Here is a 20,569-nt window from a genome sequence, read left to right on the forward strand (position 1 = left end):
GCTTTCAAGATGTTGCTCTAGGAATTTTCCAGCTTTCCATATCACAGTGCATGTATTAATGAAGAGGAAACTCAAATTGTAGGAGATATTGTCTTGAAGCACAATTCCAACTAAACTAAAAAGGATCTGAAGAGGAAGTTTAGAAATATAATTCCCTCCAACAGGACAGATAAGTTACAATCCAAACATCATTAAGAATTCCCTGGCTGGGCGTGCCTGGGTGGCTCAGTTGGTTAAGTGTCCTTGATTTTGACTCAGGTCACGATCTCAGGGTCATGAGATTGAGCCTCACATCGGGCTCCATGCCCGGCATGGTGCCTGCTTAAGATTCTCTCTCTCCCTCTACTCTTCCCCATTCATGAGCTCTCTCTTTCTCTAAAAAATAAAAATGATTCCCTAGAGGGGTACCTGGGTGGCTCGGTGGATTAAGCCGCCGCCTTCCGCTCAGGTCATGATCTCAGGGTCCTGGGATCGAGCCCCGCGTCGGGCTCTCTGCTCCGCAGGGAGCCTGCTTCCTCCTCTCTCTCTGCCTGCCTCTCTGCCTACTTGTGATCTCTCTCTCTGTCAAATAAATAAAATAAAATCTTTAAAAAAAAAAAAAAAGATTCCCTAGGGTACAGCATATTCTGGCATAGTAAAGTCAGGTTCTATGTATTAGGTTTAAGAACTCAAGAAAATGCTGTACTCAACTGACAATAGTTGCAAAAGCTCCTGGGAAGGTCTGACCTGACTTAACCACAGTTTTGACACTTCCATTTAAACACCTCTCCTTCTGGGGTGCCTGGGTGGTTCAGCATTAGGTGTCTGCCTTCAGCTTGGGTCATGATCTCAGGGTCCTGGGATCGAGCCCCGCATTGGGCTCCCTGCTCAGGAGGGAGCCTGCTCCCCCCACCCTCTCTGCCGGCCTCTCTGCCTACTTGTGATCTCTGTCTGTCAAATAAATAAATTAAATATTAAAAACAAACAAACAAACAAACAAACAAACAGAACGCCTTCCCTTTTGTGGATAAGGAAAGCTTCCAAACACTGAGGGTTTTTAAGAGTTAAACAGTCTCTCAAAACAACAGTCAGTATGTAAACATACATTTTAAAAAGATTTTATTTATGTGACAGAGGGTAAGAGAGAAAGCACGAGCCAGTGGGTGGGGAGCAGAGGGAGAGGGAGAAGCAGACTCCCCACTGAGAAGGGCACCTGCTGCAGGGCTTGATCCTAGGACCCTAAGATCATGACCTGAGCCAAAGGCGATGCTTAACTGATTGAGCCATCCAGGTGCCCCCATAAACCTATCTTTTAAGGCAAATATCCATTCACCTTGGGTCAGGATTCACTTTAAATAATATAAAAGCCTGGGGCTCCTGGGTGGCTCAGTGGGTTAAAGTTTCTGCCTTCGGCTCAGGTCATGATCTCAGGGTCCTGGGATCGAGCTCCTCGTCAGGCTCTCTGCTCAGCGGGGAGCTCTGCCCCTCTGCCTACTTGTGATCTCTGTCAAATAAATAAAATCTTAAAAAACAAAAAAACCCACAAAAAACCCCCATGGTTTTTAGTCACTAGTCTTGCACTGATTTACATATACATGCTATTCTAAAAAACTAGGAAAAATTGTAAGATTTATGAACAACAGTAGTTCCCAACCTGGGATGCGTATTAGAATTGACCTGGGGAACATTTAAAACTCCCAATGCTGGGCCCACCCCACCGCCCAAAGCAATTAAATCAGAATTTCTGGAGATGAGGAGTCGAGGTATTGGCATTTTTCAGACTTCTTCAGGTAATTCCACTGAACAGCCAGGGTTGAGAACTACAACATGACAGAGTTTTTCCCACTTTGAACAAATCATGATTGATAGTAGTACTTTCTTAAACTTTCATGTGCATATATATTCCTTTGTTAAAATATACATTCCAGTTCAGTAGGTCTGGGGTAGGACCTGAGATTCTGCATTTCTAATTAGCTCCCCAGGTGATGCCAAGACTACTGGCCTAGGGACCAAACTTGAAGCTTTAGGGTTCAGGGAAAGAAAAGGCTTTTACAGAATGGAAAGAACAACTTATAGCCACTGAAGTCCACACTCTATACCACAAGACAGAGAGTGGTGACCTACAGTGGATGAACAAAGAATCGACACTGGTTGTTGAAAGATGTTTCTAGGAAATAAGATTTTAGAAAACTGAAAGAAAGTTAGGAATAACACATTTTTCAGAGGAAAAAAAATCATCGAAGTTCATCTCTTTTGTGTGCACAAAGGAGTGCAAGCAAACGGGAGGAAGAAGAGAGGTGAGCAATGAGAAAAAATATCAAATGTCTATAAAATTCTTCTGGAAAAAAACAAACCCTTGGTTGGCAGTGTTGGAAAGGGGTAGAGAAACACTATAAGGAGAACTACAGAGTTTATTTCTCTGCCAAAAACATGTTTGGGAACCATTACAGCTAATAAATTGAGGCCGGAGTAGATTAATAACCATCTTTCATCAAGTCCCTCCTGGGGACCTAAGAAGAGACCCCAAGAGTATTAGGTCTCCCTTGGCAGTGCTTTGGGAACCAACAACAAACAGTTTCTCTTTATCTGTAGAAAGAACATTAAGAAGCTCAAACATGGGGGTCTCTGCAGTTTCTTGGGAATACCCTTCTTCGAATCTCTAAACTTCACTAGAACTATTGGGAAAAAAAAAAAAAAAAGAAAAGAAAGGGAAAAATTTTTTCTCCTGAGGATTTTCCCATGGAAATGGGAAATGTTTAGTATATTTTTTAGAACACAAAGTAAATAATATAAAAATATTCATAATTTGCCACTATATTGTTATTCTTCCAAAATAATTTCTAAAAACAATAGAATATGAAAACTTTAACATAACATTATCTGGAGCAATTATCTGGTATACTTTATGAGGCATTCCTTATCAAATGGGCCATTTTTTTGGTCAAAGATTGTATTTGTTTATTTAACAGAAAGAGAGCAAGCGGGCGGGTGCACAAGCAGGAGGAGTGGCAGGCAGAGAGGGAGAAGCAGGCTCCCAGCTGAGCAGGGAGCCTGATGGCGGACACTCAATTCTAGGACCCTGGGATCACCACCTGAGCCAAAGTCAGACACTGAACTGATTGAGCCACCCAGGAGTCCCTCAAATGGGCCATTTCTAAGTAAATTCCTTCTTCTTCTTCTTCTTTTTTTAAAGATATTATTTCTTTATTTGACAGAGGGGGGAACACAAGCAGGGAGAGTGGGTGAGGGAGAAACAGGCTTTCTGCTGAGCAGGGGCCTGATTCGGGGCTCGATGCCAGGACCCTGGGATCATGACCTGAGCCAGGCAGACACTTAACGACTGAGTCACCCAGGCGCCCCCTCTAAGTAAATTTCTGTTTAAATGAACAGAAGAAACTAGAGGGGAAGATTTTACCAAGAAATGGAAAGGATTCTGTTGTCAGATATTCATGTTACACATCTCTTGAGACTAAGGATCTTCGGCGGAAACATAGGCAACCACAACATCTTTACATTCAGCACTCACTGTATAATGAGGATGGCTAACACATACGGAATGCCAGATACTGGCCTAAGTGCTTGATCCATATCTAAATTAATCCTCACAATGCTATGAAATAGGTGCTGTTATTAGAGTTCTTTCATGAATGAGGAAAAACAAAGGTTAGGGATGTTAGGGATGGCAAGTACCTTGCTCAAAGGTCTCGGAGTCAGTAAGCAGTAAAGTTGGTTTTTGACTGCCTGATTTAATGTCCATGCTCTCAACATTTATATGACACAGTCAGCTATCCTGCATGCCTACTTTGTACCGGAGAGAGACTATACTCAAGACGGGGACAGAAGATGAAGAAGTCATGATCCTTAAGCTCATGATACAGGACAAGCAGTCCTTCCAGGACAAGAGGCTAGAAAGGCACTTCCAAACAGCAGAATATAGATGTCTTTAATGCCTTAGAATGCAAGCTCAAATTATGCTGTTAGCATGCTCCACAGGTCATAGTTCATTCACTTTTGGGATCCCTGATTCTTGATCTTTTACATATATCCTTGATGGGTAAAAGATATATTTACAAAAAGGACACACTGTATGACTAGAGACACTATTTTCTAGTTTACACAAACTTCCCAGAAACTATTGAACCACACTAAACTATATAAAATTGATGGAACCACAATGTCCAGGTAACAGATCTAGTACCAACTGAGGGTCAGTCTCTTCCACATTCAAATGCTAAGGTGTGTGGCCAGACAATCCACTCCAGTCAAGACTGGGAAAACAGATCAGTCTAAGTAAGACTGAGGTTCTGGTCTCTCTTCTGAGTTTCTACAGTCTCCAAAGGCTAAGGGAAATCTCACTGCATTAGTCTAACAATGGCTAAAAAGATCAATTTTTTTTTAAGTTTTATTAATTTAAGTAATCTCTACACCCAACACAGGGCTCAAACTCACCACCCAAAGATCAAGAGTCACATGCTCTTCTGACTGAGCCAGCCAGGTGCCTCAAGGTCAATAATTCTTAATCAGTGGTTCATTACAAAGCAGACAAAGCCCTAATCTTTTGCATTTCTCAGAATTAGCTTCCTAACAGTCTTGTTTAACTTAGTAATTGCTGACAGTGTAAGGCCAGGGAAAAGGTAAACAGTATTTCCGGCCTTATCTGGCAGCTGGCTACATTCACTGCTTGAAGCTGGTCCTCAAAGAAAGAGGAGGCCGGTTAAAATAGCTACTATTTTCAATAACCTACATTCAATATACCAAATTAGAATGAGTTCATTTTAATTTTTAAATTTTATCTCCTTTAATACTGACACCCAGATGAAAAAGTGGTACTCTCAGAAGTTAAATACCTTTCTCAGCAACCCACAGTTAGTAATCAACATAGCTAGTGTTCAGACAGGTATGTCTACACTACATACTCTTAGAGTGGCTTCAGGCAGCTGCAAGGTCTGGGGTATCCTTGTGAGGACAGGTCTCCAGAGCTAGAAAAGCTGAGGTAACTGATAAGAGGGTGAGAAAGAAAGGGTGCCAGATCCTCAAACATGCCACGGAAGTGGTCTTTTTGGCCTTCTAACGATGTTCGCCTGGGGTATGGTTAGCAGAGAACGAGGATGTTACTGAGTTATTGGTGCTATACTGATCCACAAGGAAAACAAAGTTTTATTTATGATAATAAAACTTTCCTATTATAAGTTACATTCAAAAATTGAGTTTAGGGGCACCTGGGTGACTCAGTGGGCTAAAGCCTCTGCCTTTGGCTCAGGTCATGATCCCAGGGTCCTGGGATCGAGTCCCGCATCGGGCTCTCTGCTCAGCAGGGAGCCTGCTTCCCCCCTCTCCCCACCCCACCTGCCTCTCTGCCTACTGTGATCTCTGCCTATCAAATAAATAAATAAAACCTTTTAAAAAAATTGAGTTTAAATATTTCAAAATAATGATATCTTTCCACTGTAGCTATGTATCTGAATATTAAAAAAAGTGACCTGCTTTTCTATATCTGAATGCTATCATGAATCCCTGAAGGGGATTCAGGACCTTACAATCTGCTTTGAAGAACTGAAAAACTGCAGTGCTGTGAGCAATCTAAAATTATGTTAATTGACACAGAAGGCTGATTGGTTTGTTACAAAGTTTTTCATAAAAAGACTTCTTACCCTGGGGCACCTGGGAGGCTTAGTGAGTTAAGCCTCTGCCTTTGGCTCAGGTCATGATCCCAGGGTCCTGGGATCGAGTCCCGCATCTGGCTCTCTGCTCAGCGGGGAGCCTGCTTCCCCATCTCTCTCTGCCTGCTGCTCTTCCTACTTGTGATCTCTCTCTCTCTGTCAAATAAATAAATAAAATCTTTAAAAAAAAAAAAAAAAGACTTCTTACCCTATTCAGAAGACACCAAAGGAAACAAAATCTCAGGCAGGGTAAGCATTTGGCAGTATGGCCTACATTATGACATGGAGAAATGCTTTGATTTGAAGAGCGGGGTGGTTAGGATTTGAAATTAACCCTAGGCAAATTGTACATTTGCTCATGAAAGCTAGTTCAGAGACATGGGTTGACATCTTTCTGCAGACAGAGTAAGTTCTGCATAATCTGCAAAAACAAAACTATAATTTCTCAGTAATCTACACAAACAATTTCATTTTATTTTTTTTTTTTTACAGATTTTATTTATTTGACAGACAGAGATCACAAGTGGGCAGAGAGGCAGATGGAGAGAGGAGAGGAAGCAGGCTCCCTGCTGAGCAGCAAGCCCCATGTGGGGCTCGATCCCAGAACCCTGGGATCGTGACCTGACCTGAAGGGAGAGGCTTGAACCCACTGAGCCACCCAGGTGCCCCATACACAAACGATTTATTAAAATCTATCTGGCTCACTACAGAGCCAAAGGAGTGATGTTCAGAGAGAGTGATAATGAAAAGTCTGTTTTATTGGTGAAGGGGTCATGTTATTGTTGCACTCCTTCTCCGTTTATCATTTACCCCCAAGCCTCCAAAGAGAGCTGCTACTGTCATTTTTCCCTTTCTCTGGTATAATCACGCTAACCATCTCATTCACTGAAGTTCTACTGTGTATCAGGCACAAGTTATATTGAGGATTCTATAACCGTGCTGCCAAAAATGTGATCCACAGACAAGTGGGGCTGGTTTGTGAATCGACTGTTACCAATTTGTGACAAGATAAGTGTTTAAAACTATAATAGCAATTAAGCAGAATAATTTGTGGATTCTAATAAAGCCTTCTGGCTTTATTTTATAGGTCATTTTAAAATGAACTCATATCTATGATTTTTATTAACTCATTTTATTTTATGAAAATGTTGGTCTGTGAAGGATTAAAAATAAAAACCTGAATAAAATGGAAAAAAAAAACAAAAATCTGAATCATTACCAGTGACAGTTCAAGAAGCACTATTCTAGATTGAAAGATAAGATCTCTGGTCTTGATATGATCTCAGTATAATCCTATGCGAATGTCCAATAAAAAAAAGTCCTTCCATTTTCAGACATACACATTTCTGAGGGACATATAAAGTTCAAGCTTTGTAAGCAGTTTTGGGGAATGCTGATTTTAAAAAAAGGGGTTAAAAGGTTGATAATAGGTTAAAAGAGTTGGTAATAGGTTAAAAGAAGAACAGAGATGGGTGAGATAGGAAGGTAATGTCAAGCAAGCAGAAAGGACGATTTGATAAGGAACAGCAACTCAGAAGGAAACCAGAGGGGCAGCAGGTATAATAAAGTACTATAAGCCTGGGGTAAGGAAGTCAACAGGGTAAATTCAGGTTTGTTGGAGGAAGAAAGACACAGAGTCTCTGCCATCCACTTCTTTCTTCAGAATCACCTTCTACTCCAGCCCCTACATGCACCTATCCTCCAGCTAGCCTTAGTTCCTGCATCTCCGTATATTCTCTACTATGCCTAGAACTTGCGTCCCACTCTAGGATGCTCCTTAAAGTCACAGTGCTGTGTCAACCTCCTCTCTGATTGTGGTCCCTGATACAACCTGAGGCAAAGCTATCTGATCCCTCCTTAGTGTACCTATAGACTTGTTTACACCAGCATGGAAGTACTCATCAGAATGTCAGTCAAATTTGCAAGTCAAGTTCCACGGGCACAGTACTATTTATCCCTTCTCAGTACTCCACACCTAAATGACACTCAGATGTGTGTTGAACCACAATGAGTAACAGAGAGCAAGTCAGAAGGGTTGCTAGAACTCTCCCTCTCAGGCTGAGCAACCAGAAAGCAAAGCTCATTGAAGAGTGTCCAGGAGCCAAACATGGAGAACTGCTCATTCAGGATTCAGAAAGCTGTGCCAAGGGCAACTTTGACCTGGAGCTCAGCAAAAACAAGCAGCAAAGCAAGCACCAAAAAAATCCCAATCTCCCTAAGGAGAACAGCTAGTCAGTCAGCCAAACTGCAGGTAAAAATGCATTAGAATTTAAAAGCCCATCCTACATTAAGTTGAATTCACGACTTGGCAGAGTATCTGTAAATTATATATGGGCATGCGGTTCATTACCTATAGTTTGAGGAATTTCAAGGTAAGTAGAATTCCCAGGCAAAGTGGCTGACTCAGCCACTTTGATATATGCTAATGTCTACCATGGCAGACCAGGGTAATACAGGCAAAAGCTTCAGCACCAAGGGCACAGGCATGAAGAAAAACCTCAGTCTTCTCATTCCTCTGGGCTGAAAGCAGCTGTACAGACTAGCAATATACAAAGGGAGTCTCTATTTGGTGGTATCCTACGCATTTTCATCATAGGAATGCCTTTCTTTCTTTCCTTTTTTTTTTTTTAAAGGAATTCCTTTCTTTGCTCTGCTTCCCTAGTTTTGGGTTGTGGCCTTTTTTCTTCTTTTTGTTCTCTTTTAACACTCTGCCTTCATGATCTCTCTCCTTTCAAACTTGCTCCTCCTTGCTCACGTTCTGAACTCATTTCTGTTTCTTACTCCCACCTTCATTCTTCTTTTTTAAAATTTGTATTAATTTATTTTTAAAGTAATCTCCAACCCCAACATGGGACTTGAACTCAAAACCCTGAGATCCAGAGTCATGTGTTCTACTGACTGCGCCAGCCAGGCGTCCCAAAGTTTCATTAATTCTTAAATATCACTTCTTTCAAAGCCCTCCTTCTAGGCTTTTTCTGCACTAGCACAGGTTAGACAGAGCATCCTGTATGTATCCTCACATTCGTGAGAACCAATCCTAATTGGTGATTTTCCCCATGGTAGTTTTCCTATTTATGGGGGATGAGGTGAGAAAAATATAAATGGATCCCTGAGAAACCAGGTTTCAGTATCCTTGAAACATAATATGCAGCACTGTAATCAGTGGTGATATCCCTGTGAAATAATACTCTGTCCCTGGCAAAGGCACTGTGCTTGGAAAGCATACAATCAAAATTCAAACTGGCCTAGGAAACAGTGGAGGCAAGTAATTTAGCAATGAGAAGATCACTATTTGAAGCATAACACACTCTTCTCACTAGCAAAGTCAAATGAAACTCACCTTTTTTTCCCTCATAGGTCCATTTCTCTACTAATGTGTGCAGTTATGTGCTTGAAACTGGTCAGAAACAAGCTAGAATAGACACAGCCATGGAGATAATACAAGGCCCCTTCCCCAAGGGTGTGTTCCCAAAAGGTTCAGCCACTATTTCCTATATGTTATTTGGAGGCATAGGGATATTGCTTGAAATCCTATCAAAAAATATTATTAGGTCACCCACCCCCTTTCTTCTTATGGCTATATTTAAATTGTTATTTATATTAGAGTTATTTGTTTAGTTATCTAGATTTTATCTAAATTCAGAGATAGTAATTGCTCTCCAGGACTCTGAATTAATGGGTCCACAATACGCTAAATAGAATACTTCATCAATACTGAGCATCTAAGAAAAGAGTTGTCTGAAAAACAAAATGGAAATGATGTCTTGTTTTAATTACATCAAATTACAAAAAATGTTTTGCCTATTTTAGGTATAGCTCATATCTAAATAGAAATACTTGCTGAAAAGAATCCTCGTTAATTAAGAATGACTGTCACCAAATCAAAGAATTGTGGTGCTGCAAAATGATTTGAGTCCTTCTGGAGATCATCTTTCTAACATCTTATCTTGATGCACACAAAATTTCCCTCTGCAATCCTCCTGATGGACAGGAACATCCATTTGCTGCTTAAAATACTTTCTGGAAAATGCTTCCCCCCACCCCTTTCAGGTAATTGGGCTAAATAAACTTTGTCCTCTGTAACATCTACCCTTCTCTGAGAACCAAATAGAACACATTTAATTCTTTCTCTCTAGAACAGCTTTTTAAACTTTAGAACACTCACATCCCTTGCTTCATCTTCAGGTCAAAACTTCCCATTCTCCACATGATTCCAGTGCCTCTTCTCTGGACTAGGTGGACTTAGCCATGACCTCTCATTGTAGACCAAACAAGTTCCTCACATGTGGGACCTTCTTTGCCAATCATGAGATTTTTATGAATATTGGGCTGTAAGAAAATATACTTGTTCTTCCTCTCAGCTTCAAAATTATCATCAGGTCAAAAGCAAAAAAAGAACAGTACTCTTAACATCTTGACAATCTGAGTTTTAAGTATTCAAGCACTGGTTGGAAACTTTTAGGTTACCAGTCACGATAGACTTTTTTTTTTTTTTAAGATTTTATTTATTTATTTGACAGAGAGAGAGATCACAGGTAGGCAGCAGCAGGCAGAGACAGAGGGGGAAGCAGGTTCCCTATTTAGCAGAGAGCCCAATGCCGGGCTCGATCCCAGGACCTTGAGATCATGACCTGAGCTAAAGGCAGAGGCTTAACCCACTGAGCCACCCAGGCACCCTGTCAAAATGGCCTTTAAACTACCTTCCTATGATGCTAAAGCTCAGGAATAGGGATTGGTCCATAGTCCAGAAGTCAAGTTTTGCTCTACCAAGCAGATCTGAGGGTGCAGACTGCTTACAAGGGAGGCCTGTGAGCCAAAAATGAGGTCAAGCTTAATAGGAACCCAGAGCTGCCAAACCTCAGCACCACTGCTAGCCCTTTATCAAATACAGTGACAATATAGCCAGAATTTTTCATGGGAGTCTCACCATGTTCTGTTGCATTTCTCCAGAAGTTACTATAATGTTTCACTATAAACCATATATAGAATCCTCAAAGAAATTTAGAAGATCTGAAGACTATCTAATTATATTTCAAAATTCCTCCCCAAAATGTGAAAGCAGGAATGCCCATTTAAAAATCCTAAATAACATGATCAATAGGGCATAACTTCATTTAATCCATTCAGAGTAACAATAACAATTTCTCATCTCGGAAAACACACTACCAATCATAATCTACATGAAGTTTATGACTGGACAATCTGTGATCAACAGTGTTCACTGGCTTTATGAGTACTGTGTTTTGGTTGCTTCCCCAGAGCTTGAGTTGATAAACAAAAACTATATTTTAGAAAATCATAAACTCAAAAATCAAACTCATTTTTTTTTAACCATCACAGAGTTTAATTTGAGGTCTACGACATGAACAACCAAAACAAACAAAAAATCATAACAAGGATAATAAAGGGTTAAAACAATAACTCGAACCCATTTAAAACCCACTTATGGCTCAAATACTTGCATGATTTTATGTGCCCAAATTATTTGTACTTTTTAGAAAGAAAACAAGTCCCCAAAATGTGAAAGAATACACTGTTATTCTAACTGGGCTTGACTCATTATTAAAAATGTCACTGTCGGGGTGCCTGGGTGGCTCAGTGGGTTAAAGCCTCTGCCTTGGACTCAGGTCATGATCTCAGGTCCTGGGATAGAGCCCTGCATTGGGCTCTCTGCTCAGCAGGGAGCCTGCTTCCCCCTCTCTCTCTGCCTGCCTCTCTGCCTGCTTGTGATCCCTCTCTCTGTCAAATAAATAAATAAAATCTTAAAAAAAAAAAGTCACTGTCATTCTTAAGCTATGCTATGGGTTTCATAGATGCCCCACGTATCTTTTCACACAGACTGTGTAATCAAACTCATTTTTAACACTTGGCCAAGGCATATGTTAGGGAATACTGACTTTCAAGAAAAGTTAAACAGTCTACTATTTTTAATAAGGAAATCTAAACGAATAGAAGATTTTAAAGCCAAATATTTTTGACTAGAAGTAAAGTCGAAGATCAAGATGCTATGAGAGGGGCACCTGGGTGGCTCAGTGGGTTAAAGCCTCTGCCTTCGGCTCAGGTCATGGTCTCGGGGTCCTGGGATCAAGTCCCGCCTCGGGCTCTCTGCTCAGCAGGGAGCCTGCTTCCCTTCCTCTCTCTCTGCCTGCCTCTCTGCCTACTTGTGATCTCTGTCACATAAATAAATAAAATCTTAAAAAAAAAAGATGTTATGAGAAAGAGGATGTGGGGGATCCAGGACCAAACTATGGAGAGGGAATGAAAGAAAACACATGAAAGGTACTTTCAGAAACCTTCTGAGCCAAACTAATTCCTTTTCTGCTAAGCTGTCATAAATTGAAATGTAACTACTTCCCAGAAAACAAGGTAAACACTAGGCATACATCAATGTTTACTAATTAAATCATTTCTTCAAACAGGCAAAACAGAAATATTCTATTTTCTTAGTAAGAGAATAACAGCATGAAGGCACTGGTTTATCTCAGAAAAAAACTGGCTTTGCAGCAATATTAATACCACGGTTATTGTTATAATATCAATAATTATTAATAAAACAAATAACATAGTTAACATTTATTACTTACTATGTGCCACGCCCTATACTAATTATTTTACATGCAGTCTCATGTAATTCTAACAACACTCTGAGGAAATTATATGGATACTGAGGTTTACAGTTTGAATGCTCCGTCTAGGGTAACAATGCTGAAGGCAGTAAGTCTGAACCTAGAGTCCACACTCTTAACCACTGAACTCTTTAACTACTGTTCCGCTCTGCTGCAGTTACTCATAAGTTTCTCCATAAAAGCTACACACACACACACACACACACACACACACAGCAAGTGAAGTGTCCCTTTCCCCCCAAACAGTTGCCAATACTGAATATTATTGATTTTGATTGATTTATTTATAGTAGGTTCCATGCCCCTTGTGGGCCTGGAACCCAAAACCCAAAGATCAAGAATTGCATGCTCAGGCGCCTGGGTAGCTCAGTCATTAAGCATCTGCCTTCAGCTCAGATCCTGATCCCAGGATCCTGGCATCAAGGTTGGTATCCAGCTACCTGTTCAGTGGGGAGTCTGCTCCTCCTTCTTCCTTTGCCCCTTCCCCAGATTGTGCACTCTCTCAAATAAATGAATAAAATCTTAAAAAAAAAAAAAGAAAGAAAGAAAGAAAAGGAGGGGCACCTGGGTGGCTCAGTGGGTTAAAGCCTCTGCCTTCGGCTCAAGTCATGGTCTCGGGGTCCTAGGATCGAGCCCCATATCGGGCTCTCTCTGCTCAGTGGGGAGCCAGCTTCCCCCCTCTCTCTCTGCCTGCTGCTCTGTCTACTTGTGATCTCTCCCTCTGTCAAAAAAAAAATCTTTTTTTTTTTTAATATTTTATTTATTTGACAGAGAGAAATCACAACTAGGCAGAGGCAGGCAGAGAGAGAGGAGGAAGCAGGCTCCCCGCAGAGCAGAGAGCCCGACGTGGGGCTCGATCCCAGGACCTTGGGATCATGACTTGAGCCGAAGGCAGAGGCTTTAACCCACTGAGCCACCCAGGCGCCCCCCCTAAAAAAAAAAAATCTTAAAAAAAAATAAAAGTAAAAATAAAAGAGACGTATGCTCTACTGACTGAGCCAGCCAGGAGCCCCTATTGTCAACTTTTAAAATTTTTGTTAATTAATTGGGAAAAAAGAGATATTCTGTTGATTTATTAAGGCTGAACATCTCTTAATATATTCATTGGCACTTGCAGTTTTCGTCTGTGAACTCTTTGTTCATATTCTTTGTCCATTTTGAGTTAAACATTTATTTTATTTTTTAAAAAGATTTACTTGAGATAGAATGAGCGCGTGAGAGAGCACAAACAGGGGGATGGGGCAGAGGGAGAAGCAAGCTCTTCAGTGAGCAGGGAGACAGGCATGGGACTCAATCGCAGGACCCTAAAATCATGACCTGAGCTGAAGGCAGATGCTTAACTGACTGAGCCACCCGGCTCACCTATTTATTTTACTGATTTGTAGGCAGTTGTTCATTTTTTTTTTTTTTAGTTGTTCATTTTTTTAATGTTTAAAAGATTTTGTTTATTTGCTTATTTTTGAGAGTGGGGGAAACAGAGAAAGAGAGAGAGAGAAAAATAGAGGGAGAGGAAGAATCTTAAGCAGGCTCCATGCCCAGTGCAGAGCCTGATGTGGGGCTTCATCGCATGACCCTGAGATCAAGACCTGAGCCAAAATCAAGAGTCAGATGTTTAACTGACTAAGCCACTCAGATTATTATTAATTAAAGATTTTATTTTTAAGTGATCTCTACACTCAACGTGGGTCTCAAACTTAGGACCTCAAGATCAAGAGCCACGTGTTCTACCAACTGAACCAGTTAGGTGCCCCTGGAGGCAATCATTTATATTCTAGATATTATATTAACTTCTAGAGTACAAGTAAATGGAGCAATTAGCTAATCTTCAAAGGAAAAGTTAAGTCACTACTTCATATTTTAGACCAAAGCAAATTTCAAATGCTATAAGAATAATAAAATCATATGGACGCCTGGGTGGCTCAGTGGGTTAAGCCTCTGCCTTCAGCTCAGGTCATTATCTGAGGGTCCTGGAATTGAGCCCCACATGGGGCTCTCTGCTCAGCAGGGAGCCTGCTTCCCGCTCTCTTTGCCTGCCTCTGCCGACTTGTGATCTGTCAAGTAAAATCTTTTTTACTTTTTTTTTAAAAATTTTATTTATTTATTTGACAGATAGAGATCACAAGTAGGGAGAGAGGCAGGCAGAGAGAGAGAGAGGAGGAAGCAGGCTCCCTGCCAAGCAGAGAACCCAATGCGGGGCTCGATCCCAGGACCCTGGGATCATGACCTGAGCGAAAGGCAGAGGCTTTAACCCACTGAGCCACCCAGCGCCCCTGTCAAGTAAAATCTTAAAAAAAAAAAGAATAATAAAATTATAAAAGCACAATCTTTCTTATGGTAGGCTGTTAGTTTCTTGATATTAATTTAATAAAGTTGTATACAGGTCAGGGCACAAACTATCCTCATAGTTGAAAATTTGTGTCTAATTTTTGACTCTTTCAGAACTTATCTACTAATAGCCTATTGTTGATTATAAGCCTTACTGATAACACAAAGTCAATTAACATGTATTTTGTATGCTATGTGTATTATATACCATATTCTTTTTTTAAAAATAGATTTTATTTAAAAAAATCGATTTTATTTATTTCTTTGACAGAGAGAGACACAGCGAGAGAGGGAACACAAGCCGGGGGAGTGGGAGAGGAAGAAACAGGCTTCTCGAGGAGCAGGGAGCCCGATGTGGGGCTCGATGTGGGGTTTGAGCCACCCAGGCGCCCCAAAGTAAGTTAGAGGAAACAATGTTCTTAAGAAATCACAAGACAGAGAAAATACATTTACAATACTGTATACCATAGTTATTGAAAAAATTCTTGTGTAAGTGGACCTGCACAGTTTAAATCAGTGTTGTTCAAGGGCCAACTGTATTTATGTTGAGGAAAAGCAGTTTGAAGAGGCAGAACAGTGCATTATACAGGCTACACTGGAAAACTTGTGTAAAAGTACTATGACAAATTTATGTCATGGAAAGCAATTAAAGGGATGCGTGGGTGGCTCAGTCAGTTAAGCATCTGCCTTTGGCTCAGGTCATGATCCCTGGGTCCTAGAATCAAGCCCTGATTTGAGCTCCCTGCTTAGCGGGGTGGCTACTTCTCCCTCCCCCTCTGCTACTCTCCCTGACTTATACTCTCTCTCTCTCTCTGTCAAATAAGTGAATAAAATCTTAAGGAAAAAAAAAGAAAGCAATTAAAAGTAAAAATCTTTGGAAGTTATGAACATGGTAAATTAATTATTAAGAGAAAAAATAAGTTACAAAATAATGCTTATGATTCAATTCTTATAAAAGCAAATATACTACATTAGCCACATTGAAAGGTTATATTAAAATATCAATAAAGGTCATTTCTCGGGGTTGAGGTTGGTAATGGAAAAATTAAGTACCACTTTAAAACAGCACAAGAAATTAGATTTCTACCACATATAACTTGTGTAAAAACATTCCAGGTGGATTAAAGAGCTAAACATTAAAAAGAGATGAGAACATAGAATATTTAATCTTGAGATAAGAAAAGTTTTGTTTTGTTTCTTTTTTTTGTTTAAAGATTTTATTTATTTGACAGAGAGAGAGATCACAAGTGGGCAGAGAGGCAGGCAGGGGGGAGGGGGAAGCAGGCTCCCCGCAGAGCAGAGAGCCCGATGCGGGGCTCCATCCCAGGACCCTGGGATCATGACCTGAGCCGGAGGCACAGGCTTAACCCACTGAGCCACCCAGGTGCCCCTTGTTTTGTTTCTTTAGTCATAACAATTAATTTAATCTGTATTGCAAACTTATAAAGTAGATACTATGCTTTTTATCTGTCTGAATATTAAAGAAACGGATGGAAAGAGACAGTGGAGTGACTTGCCCAAGGTCAGGAAGGTCTTCTTATGACACAAAATGCAAGGATGCCTGAGGGGCTCAGTCGGTTAAGCATAGAACTCTTGATTTCAGTTCCGGTCATGATCTCAGAATGGAGAGATCAAGCCCTGTGTTGGGCTCCACATCAGGGGGAGTCTGCCTGAGATTCTCTCCCTCTTCCTCCCCCACTTTTCTTGATTGTGCCTGTGCAAGGGGGTGTGGTGCATGGCCCACATGCACGCTCTCTCTCTCTCACTCAAGTAAATAAATCTTTAAGACACAAAATGCAGGGGTACCTGGATGGCTCAGTTGATTAAGCGTCTGCCTTTGGCTCAGATCCTGATCCCAGGGTCCTGGGATTGAGTCCCGCATCAGGCTCCCTACTCAGGGAGGAGCCTGCTTCTCCCTCTCCCCCAAGCTTGGGCTCTCTGTCACTATCTCTGTCTCTCTCTCTCAAATAAATTTAAAAAAAAAAAAAAAGGACACAAAATGCAGATGTCACATGTAAAATATTGATGAATTTAAAATGATAATTTAAAACTTGTTCAACAGGAGCACATGGGTGGCTCAATCAGACAAGCATCTGCCTTCAAGGTCCTGGGATCGAGCCCCCAGTTGGGCTGCCTGCTCAGTGGGGAGTCCACGTCTCCCTCTCCGTCTGGCCTCCCCCTACACCATGCTCTCTCTCAAATAAACCCTTTGAAAATAAATAAATAAATAAATAAAATTTGTTCAATAAAAAAGGAGATGAGCAATACATTGATGAAAAATATTTGCAACATACAGAACAGGCAAATGATATTAAAATAAAGAACACCTACAAACCAGTAAGTAAAAAATTCAATAGTAAAATGCGCAAAAACAAAATCAATAGGCAATTCATGGTAAAGAAACTGCCAAACAGGGGCGCCTGGGTGGCTCAGTGGGTTAGGCCGCTGCCTTCGGCTCAGGTCATGATCTCAGCGTCCTGGGATCGAGTCCCATGTCGGGCTCTCTGCTCGGCAGGGAGCCTGCTTCCCTCTCTCTCTCTCTCTGCCTGCCTCTCTGCCTACTTGTAATCTCTCTCTCACTGTCAAATAAATAAATAAAATCTTTAAAAAAAAAAAAAAAAAGAAACTGCCAAACAGAAGATTTTGCAACTTCTCTAATAATAAGAAGAACTACTATAGGAATGCCTGAGTGGGCTCAGTCAGTTAAGCGTCTGTCCTTGGCTTAGGTCATGATTCCAGGGTCCTGGGATTGAGTGCCACATCTGTCACATCAGGCTTCTTGCTCAGCGGGGAGCCTGCTTCTCCCTCTGCCTGCCTCTCCCCCTGTTCAAGCACTCTCCCTCTCTCTGACAAATAAAATCTTAAAAAAAAAAAAAAGCTACTACATAATGTTTACTAGGCATCAGGTGCTTTTCTAAATGCTTCAGCTATCAACTCATTCGATCTTCACAAGAGATGAGGAAATTGAGGTAGAGGTTAAAGAAGTTGCTCAGGGACACACAACCAAGAGTACAAGGCTGGGATTCCAACACAGACAGTACAGCTCTACAGTCCAGAATTGCTTTTAACCACTATGCTCCATTACCTATTCAGGGATCTAGGTATCCAGGGAAATACAAATTAAAACAAGGTATTACTTGTCTAAATTGTCAAAAATATAAAAGATAGACATAGTCAATGTGGAAATGAGCACTGTCATTGTTGGTAGGAGAATATAACGGAGCTTTTTTTTTTTTTTTTTTTTGGTTGAAAATCTCTTAACAGAAACAGAGACAGTGGAAGTTCAAAAAACAATTTACCCAATAATAAAGGGGGACAATAGGTAGTTTGTTTTACTAAAACATTGTTTTTGTCCTGAAGGTAGTGGGCAAATTCTAGAACTCCTTTCCCTTTCTCTCTCAATCCTCAGATGTCAATAAAGGCTACCAGAGGATGAGTATCTTCTTGCTACCATGCTAACTTTTTTATGTGGCTTCTTCTGTTGAGATTTAATCAGCTCAGGTCAAACCTTCTCTGAAAGCCTGTTTCTTAACACACTAAAGTCATTGAACTGGTTAAGTCACCTGCCCTTCAGGGGGCTGATGCAGGTTCTGCTTTCTACTCTTTTCCACATTTGTCCCTTGGCTTCTTTTTCAACAGCTTCACCAGCCTGAGCCCAGACTGAGGTAAGAAGTTAAACTTTCCCCTTCTGCTTTGTTTGAAAGCCATGAAAAAGATTCTTGTTTTCAGCAATGTGTTTACTCCAATCGCACAAAAATGGTGCTTCTGAAATCTCTCAATTCTCCAGTCTCCGGTTTTACTGTCTACAGCACACATGTTAAGTAACAATATAAATTACTTAAGGGAAAAATAAAATTTGTGTCATAACTTTTCTAACACTTCAGCCATCGCTATTTACTTATAGGTGCCATTATAAAGAGAAACACCAACAGGTACATGGAGCTATAAAAGAGGCTGTTACTAAACTTCACTACCTTAAAGTACTGAAAAAGTTTATCAGGAATGGCATTACACCTAGCTGATTGCCTAGTTGATAATGCCAATCGGTTTTTTCAAAAGAAGCATAACAGGTCAGCTTCCATTTGAAACTTTTCATTTGCAAATCCAAAGCATCCTGTAACTTTGTTGCATTTTGTGTTGTAAAATTTACTACCGACTTGGGTCTCTGACGGTGACAAAGCAATTAAAATTTGCAGGGGTGAAATGGGCATTGTGAAAACACAGGCAGCTCAGAGAAAAGTGCCTCACTCAATCTCCTTTTAGGGGAGCAGATCTAAAGTGATGACTACAATTTCACTGAGAGAAGAATTTGAGAATGTTCCATATTGTACGCACACTATGTAAAAAGAGAAAAAAGGTCAGCAGGAAAATCTGAAATTGGAATGTCCAGGATTGCATTTTTTTCATCCGCATCCTATGGTTACAGATCGACCCTCCATCAAAACACGAGGTTTCCTCACTACTTTAAGGAGCGAAGGTTGCACAAGCGGCACAACAGGCCGGAGGCAATGATTTCTCTATCCTGCTAAATCCTACCGTCTTCCCAACGTAATCAAGTAATTGCTGGACAGCTCCACCTTGTCTGCGCGTTAACCACACAAACGCGAGCGAGCAGATACCTTTGCCAGGAGTCCCAGTGCAACACCAAAACACTTCAAGGCACCTCACGCACGAGTTTAGGGTCCTCACTTCGCTGGACAGAAAAGCGAAAAACTGAGAAAGAAGCAGCCACCATCCAATGCCTCAAAAGGCCAAGACAGAGTTAAGATGAGGTCGATCCCCGGCTTCTCTTTGCCCACCTTCCTCGGCTCCAGCCCTGGAAGGAGCCACAAGTGAGGCAGAGAAGTTGTGGAAATAAGGCGGGGGTCGGGTGGGATAGGGGAACCCGGGAGAGTTTAGCGCAAGTATTTGCATTTGTCCCACACAAGGTCACTCGCTCCGAGTCACTTTTTCCTGCTCCCCCGGGGGCTTCCCGCCAAACGGGCTGCGGGGCTCCGAGGCCAGCTGACCGCGCCCCCTCAGTCCTTCCCTGCGGGCCGCAGCCCCTTCCCGGCCTCTGGGTGCGGGCCGAGGCTCGGACCGAAGCCGGCCTCCCCGATGCCCGTTTCCGACGCCGGGCGCTTCTCCCAGCCCAAATGCGTCCGGGGTCCTCCGCCTCCAGTCCCCGGGGCTCCAGACAACGTCCCCCTCCTCCCTCAGGACGCCCCCTGCCCCGCCTCCAGTGCCCGGTCCCGCCGGGGGCCCCGGACGCCGTTCCCTCTGTCCCCCTCCCGCCGCGCTCCCGTCCGGTGCCCACCTGGCGCGGCCCCCGCCCCCGGCCTCGGCCCGTCTCCTCAACGAGAGGCCACCTCCTAAGTCCTCCCGGCCCCGCCCCGCTCCCGGGCGGATACAGTTTGAAGCCCCTCAGGATCTCCCTGGCCCGCTCGTCCTTGGCTGACATGTTGCGGCGGCTGCCGCCCGCGGCTCTCTCACGCTGGCCCGGTGGAGCCTCGCAGACGGTGCCCAGGAACGGAGGACTGAGCCGCAGCCCGACCTGGAGACCTCGGGCGAGCAGAGGCAGCGGCCAGACCGGGACCGGCCTCTCCCTCCCCTCAGCTCCCGCTCCTGATCCCTTCTCCTTCCCCCTAGCCTCGGAGCGCCCGCCCCAAAGCCAATGGAAAGCTCACCTCGCCGATTGGCACTCTAGGCAGCCAATAGAAATACTCAGCGGCTCCGCCGGGGGACGACGAGCGTCAGTGGGAAGGGCCCTCCCCGGGAAGTCCCGTAGGACAAATTTTTCTTTAGGTCTTGTTGCCTAGAGTTTGCCCCAGCGGAGAGTTGGCTTCAAATCTGCAGAGGCTCGAGGGGCCCGCTCCCTCCGCAGGGCACACTAAGGCTCTGAGGTGACTGCGCGTTGCACTGTGCGATGTGAGAGGGACTACGTTTCCCAGCATTCCAGGGGGAGTGCCCGGTGGTGGTGGTGGTGGGGAACGACCACAG

General features: G+C 42.5%; 1 protein-coding gene across 1 annotated transcript in view; it reads right to left on the bottom strand.

The window, feature by feature from the left end:
- PDE6D (phosphodiesterase 6D) overlaps positions 1–20,217 on the bottom strand; it is a 49,826-nt gene extending 29,609 nt beyond the window's left edge. The window contains exon 1 of the mRNA XM_046019802.1: positions 19,981–20,217. Coding sequence (XP_045875758.1) covers positions 19,981–20,030 — 50 coding nt within the window. The 5' untranslated portion in view covers positions 20,031–20,217. The remainder of the gene's footprint in view (positions 1–19,980) is intronic.
- Between the last annotated feature and the right edge of the window lie 352 nt (positions 20,218–20,569).

This window comes from Meles meles, chromosome 9, assembly GCF_922984935.1.
Source record: "Meles meles chromosome 9, mMelMel3.1 paternal haplotype, whole genome shotgun sequence".
NCBI lineage: Eukaryota > Metazoa > Chordata > Mammalia > Carnivora > Mustelidae > Meles > Meles meles.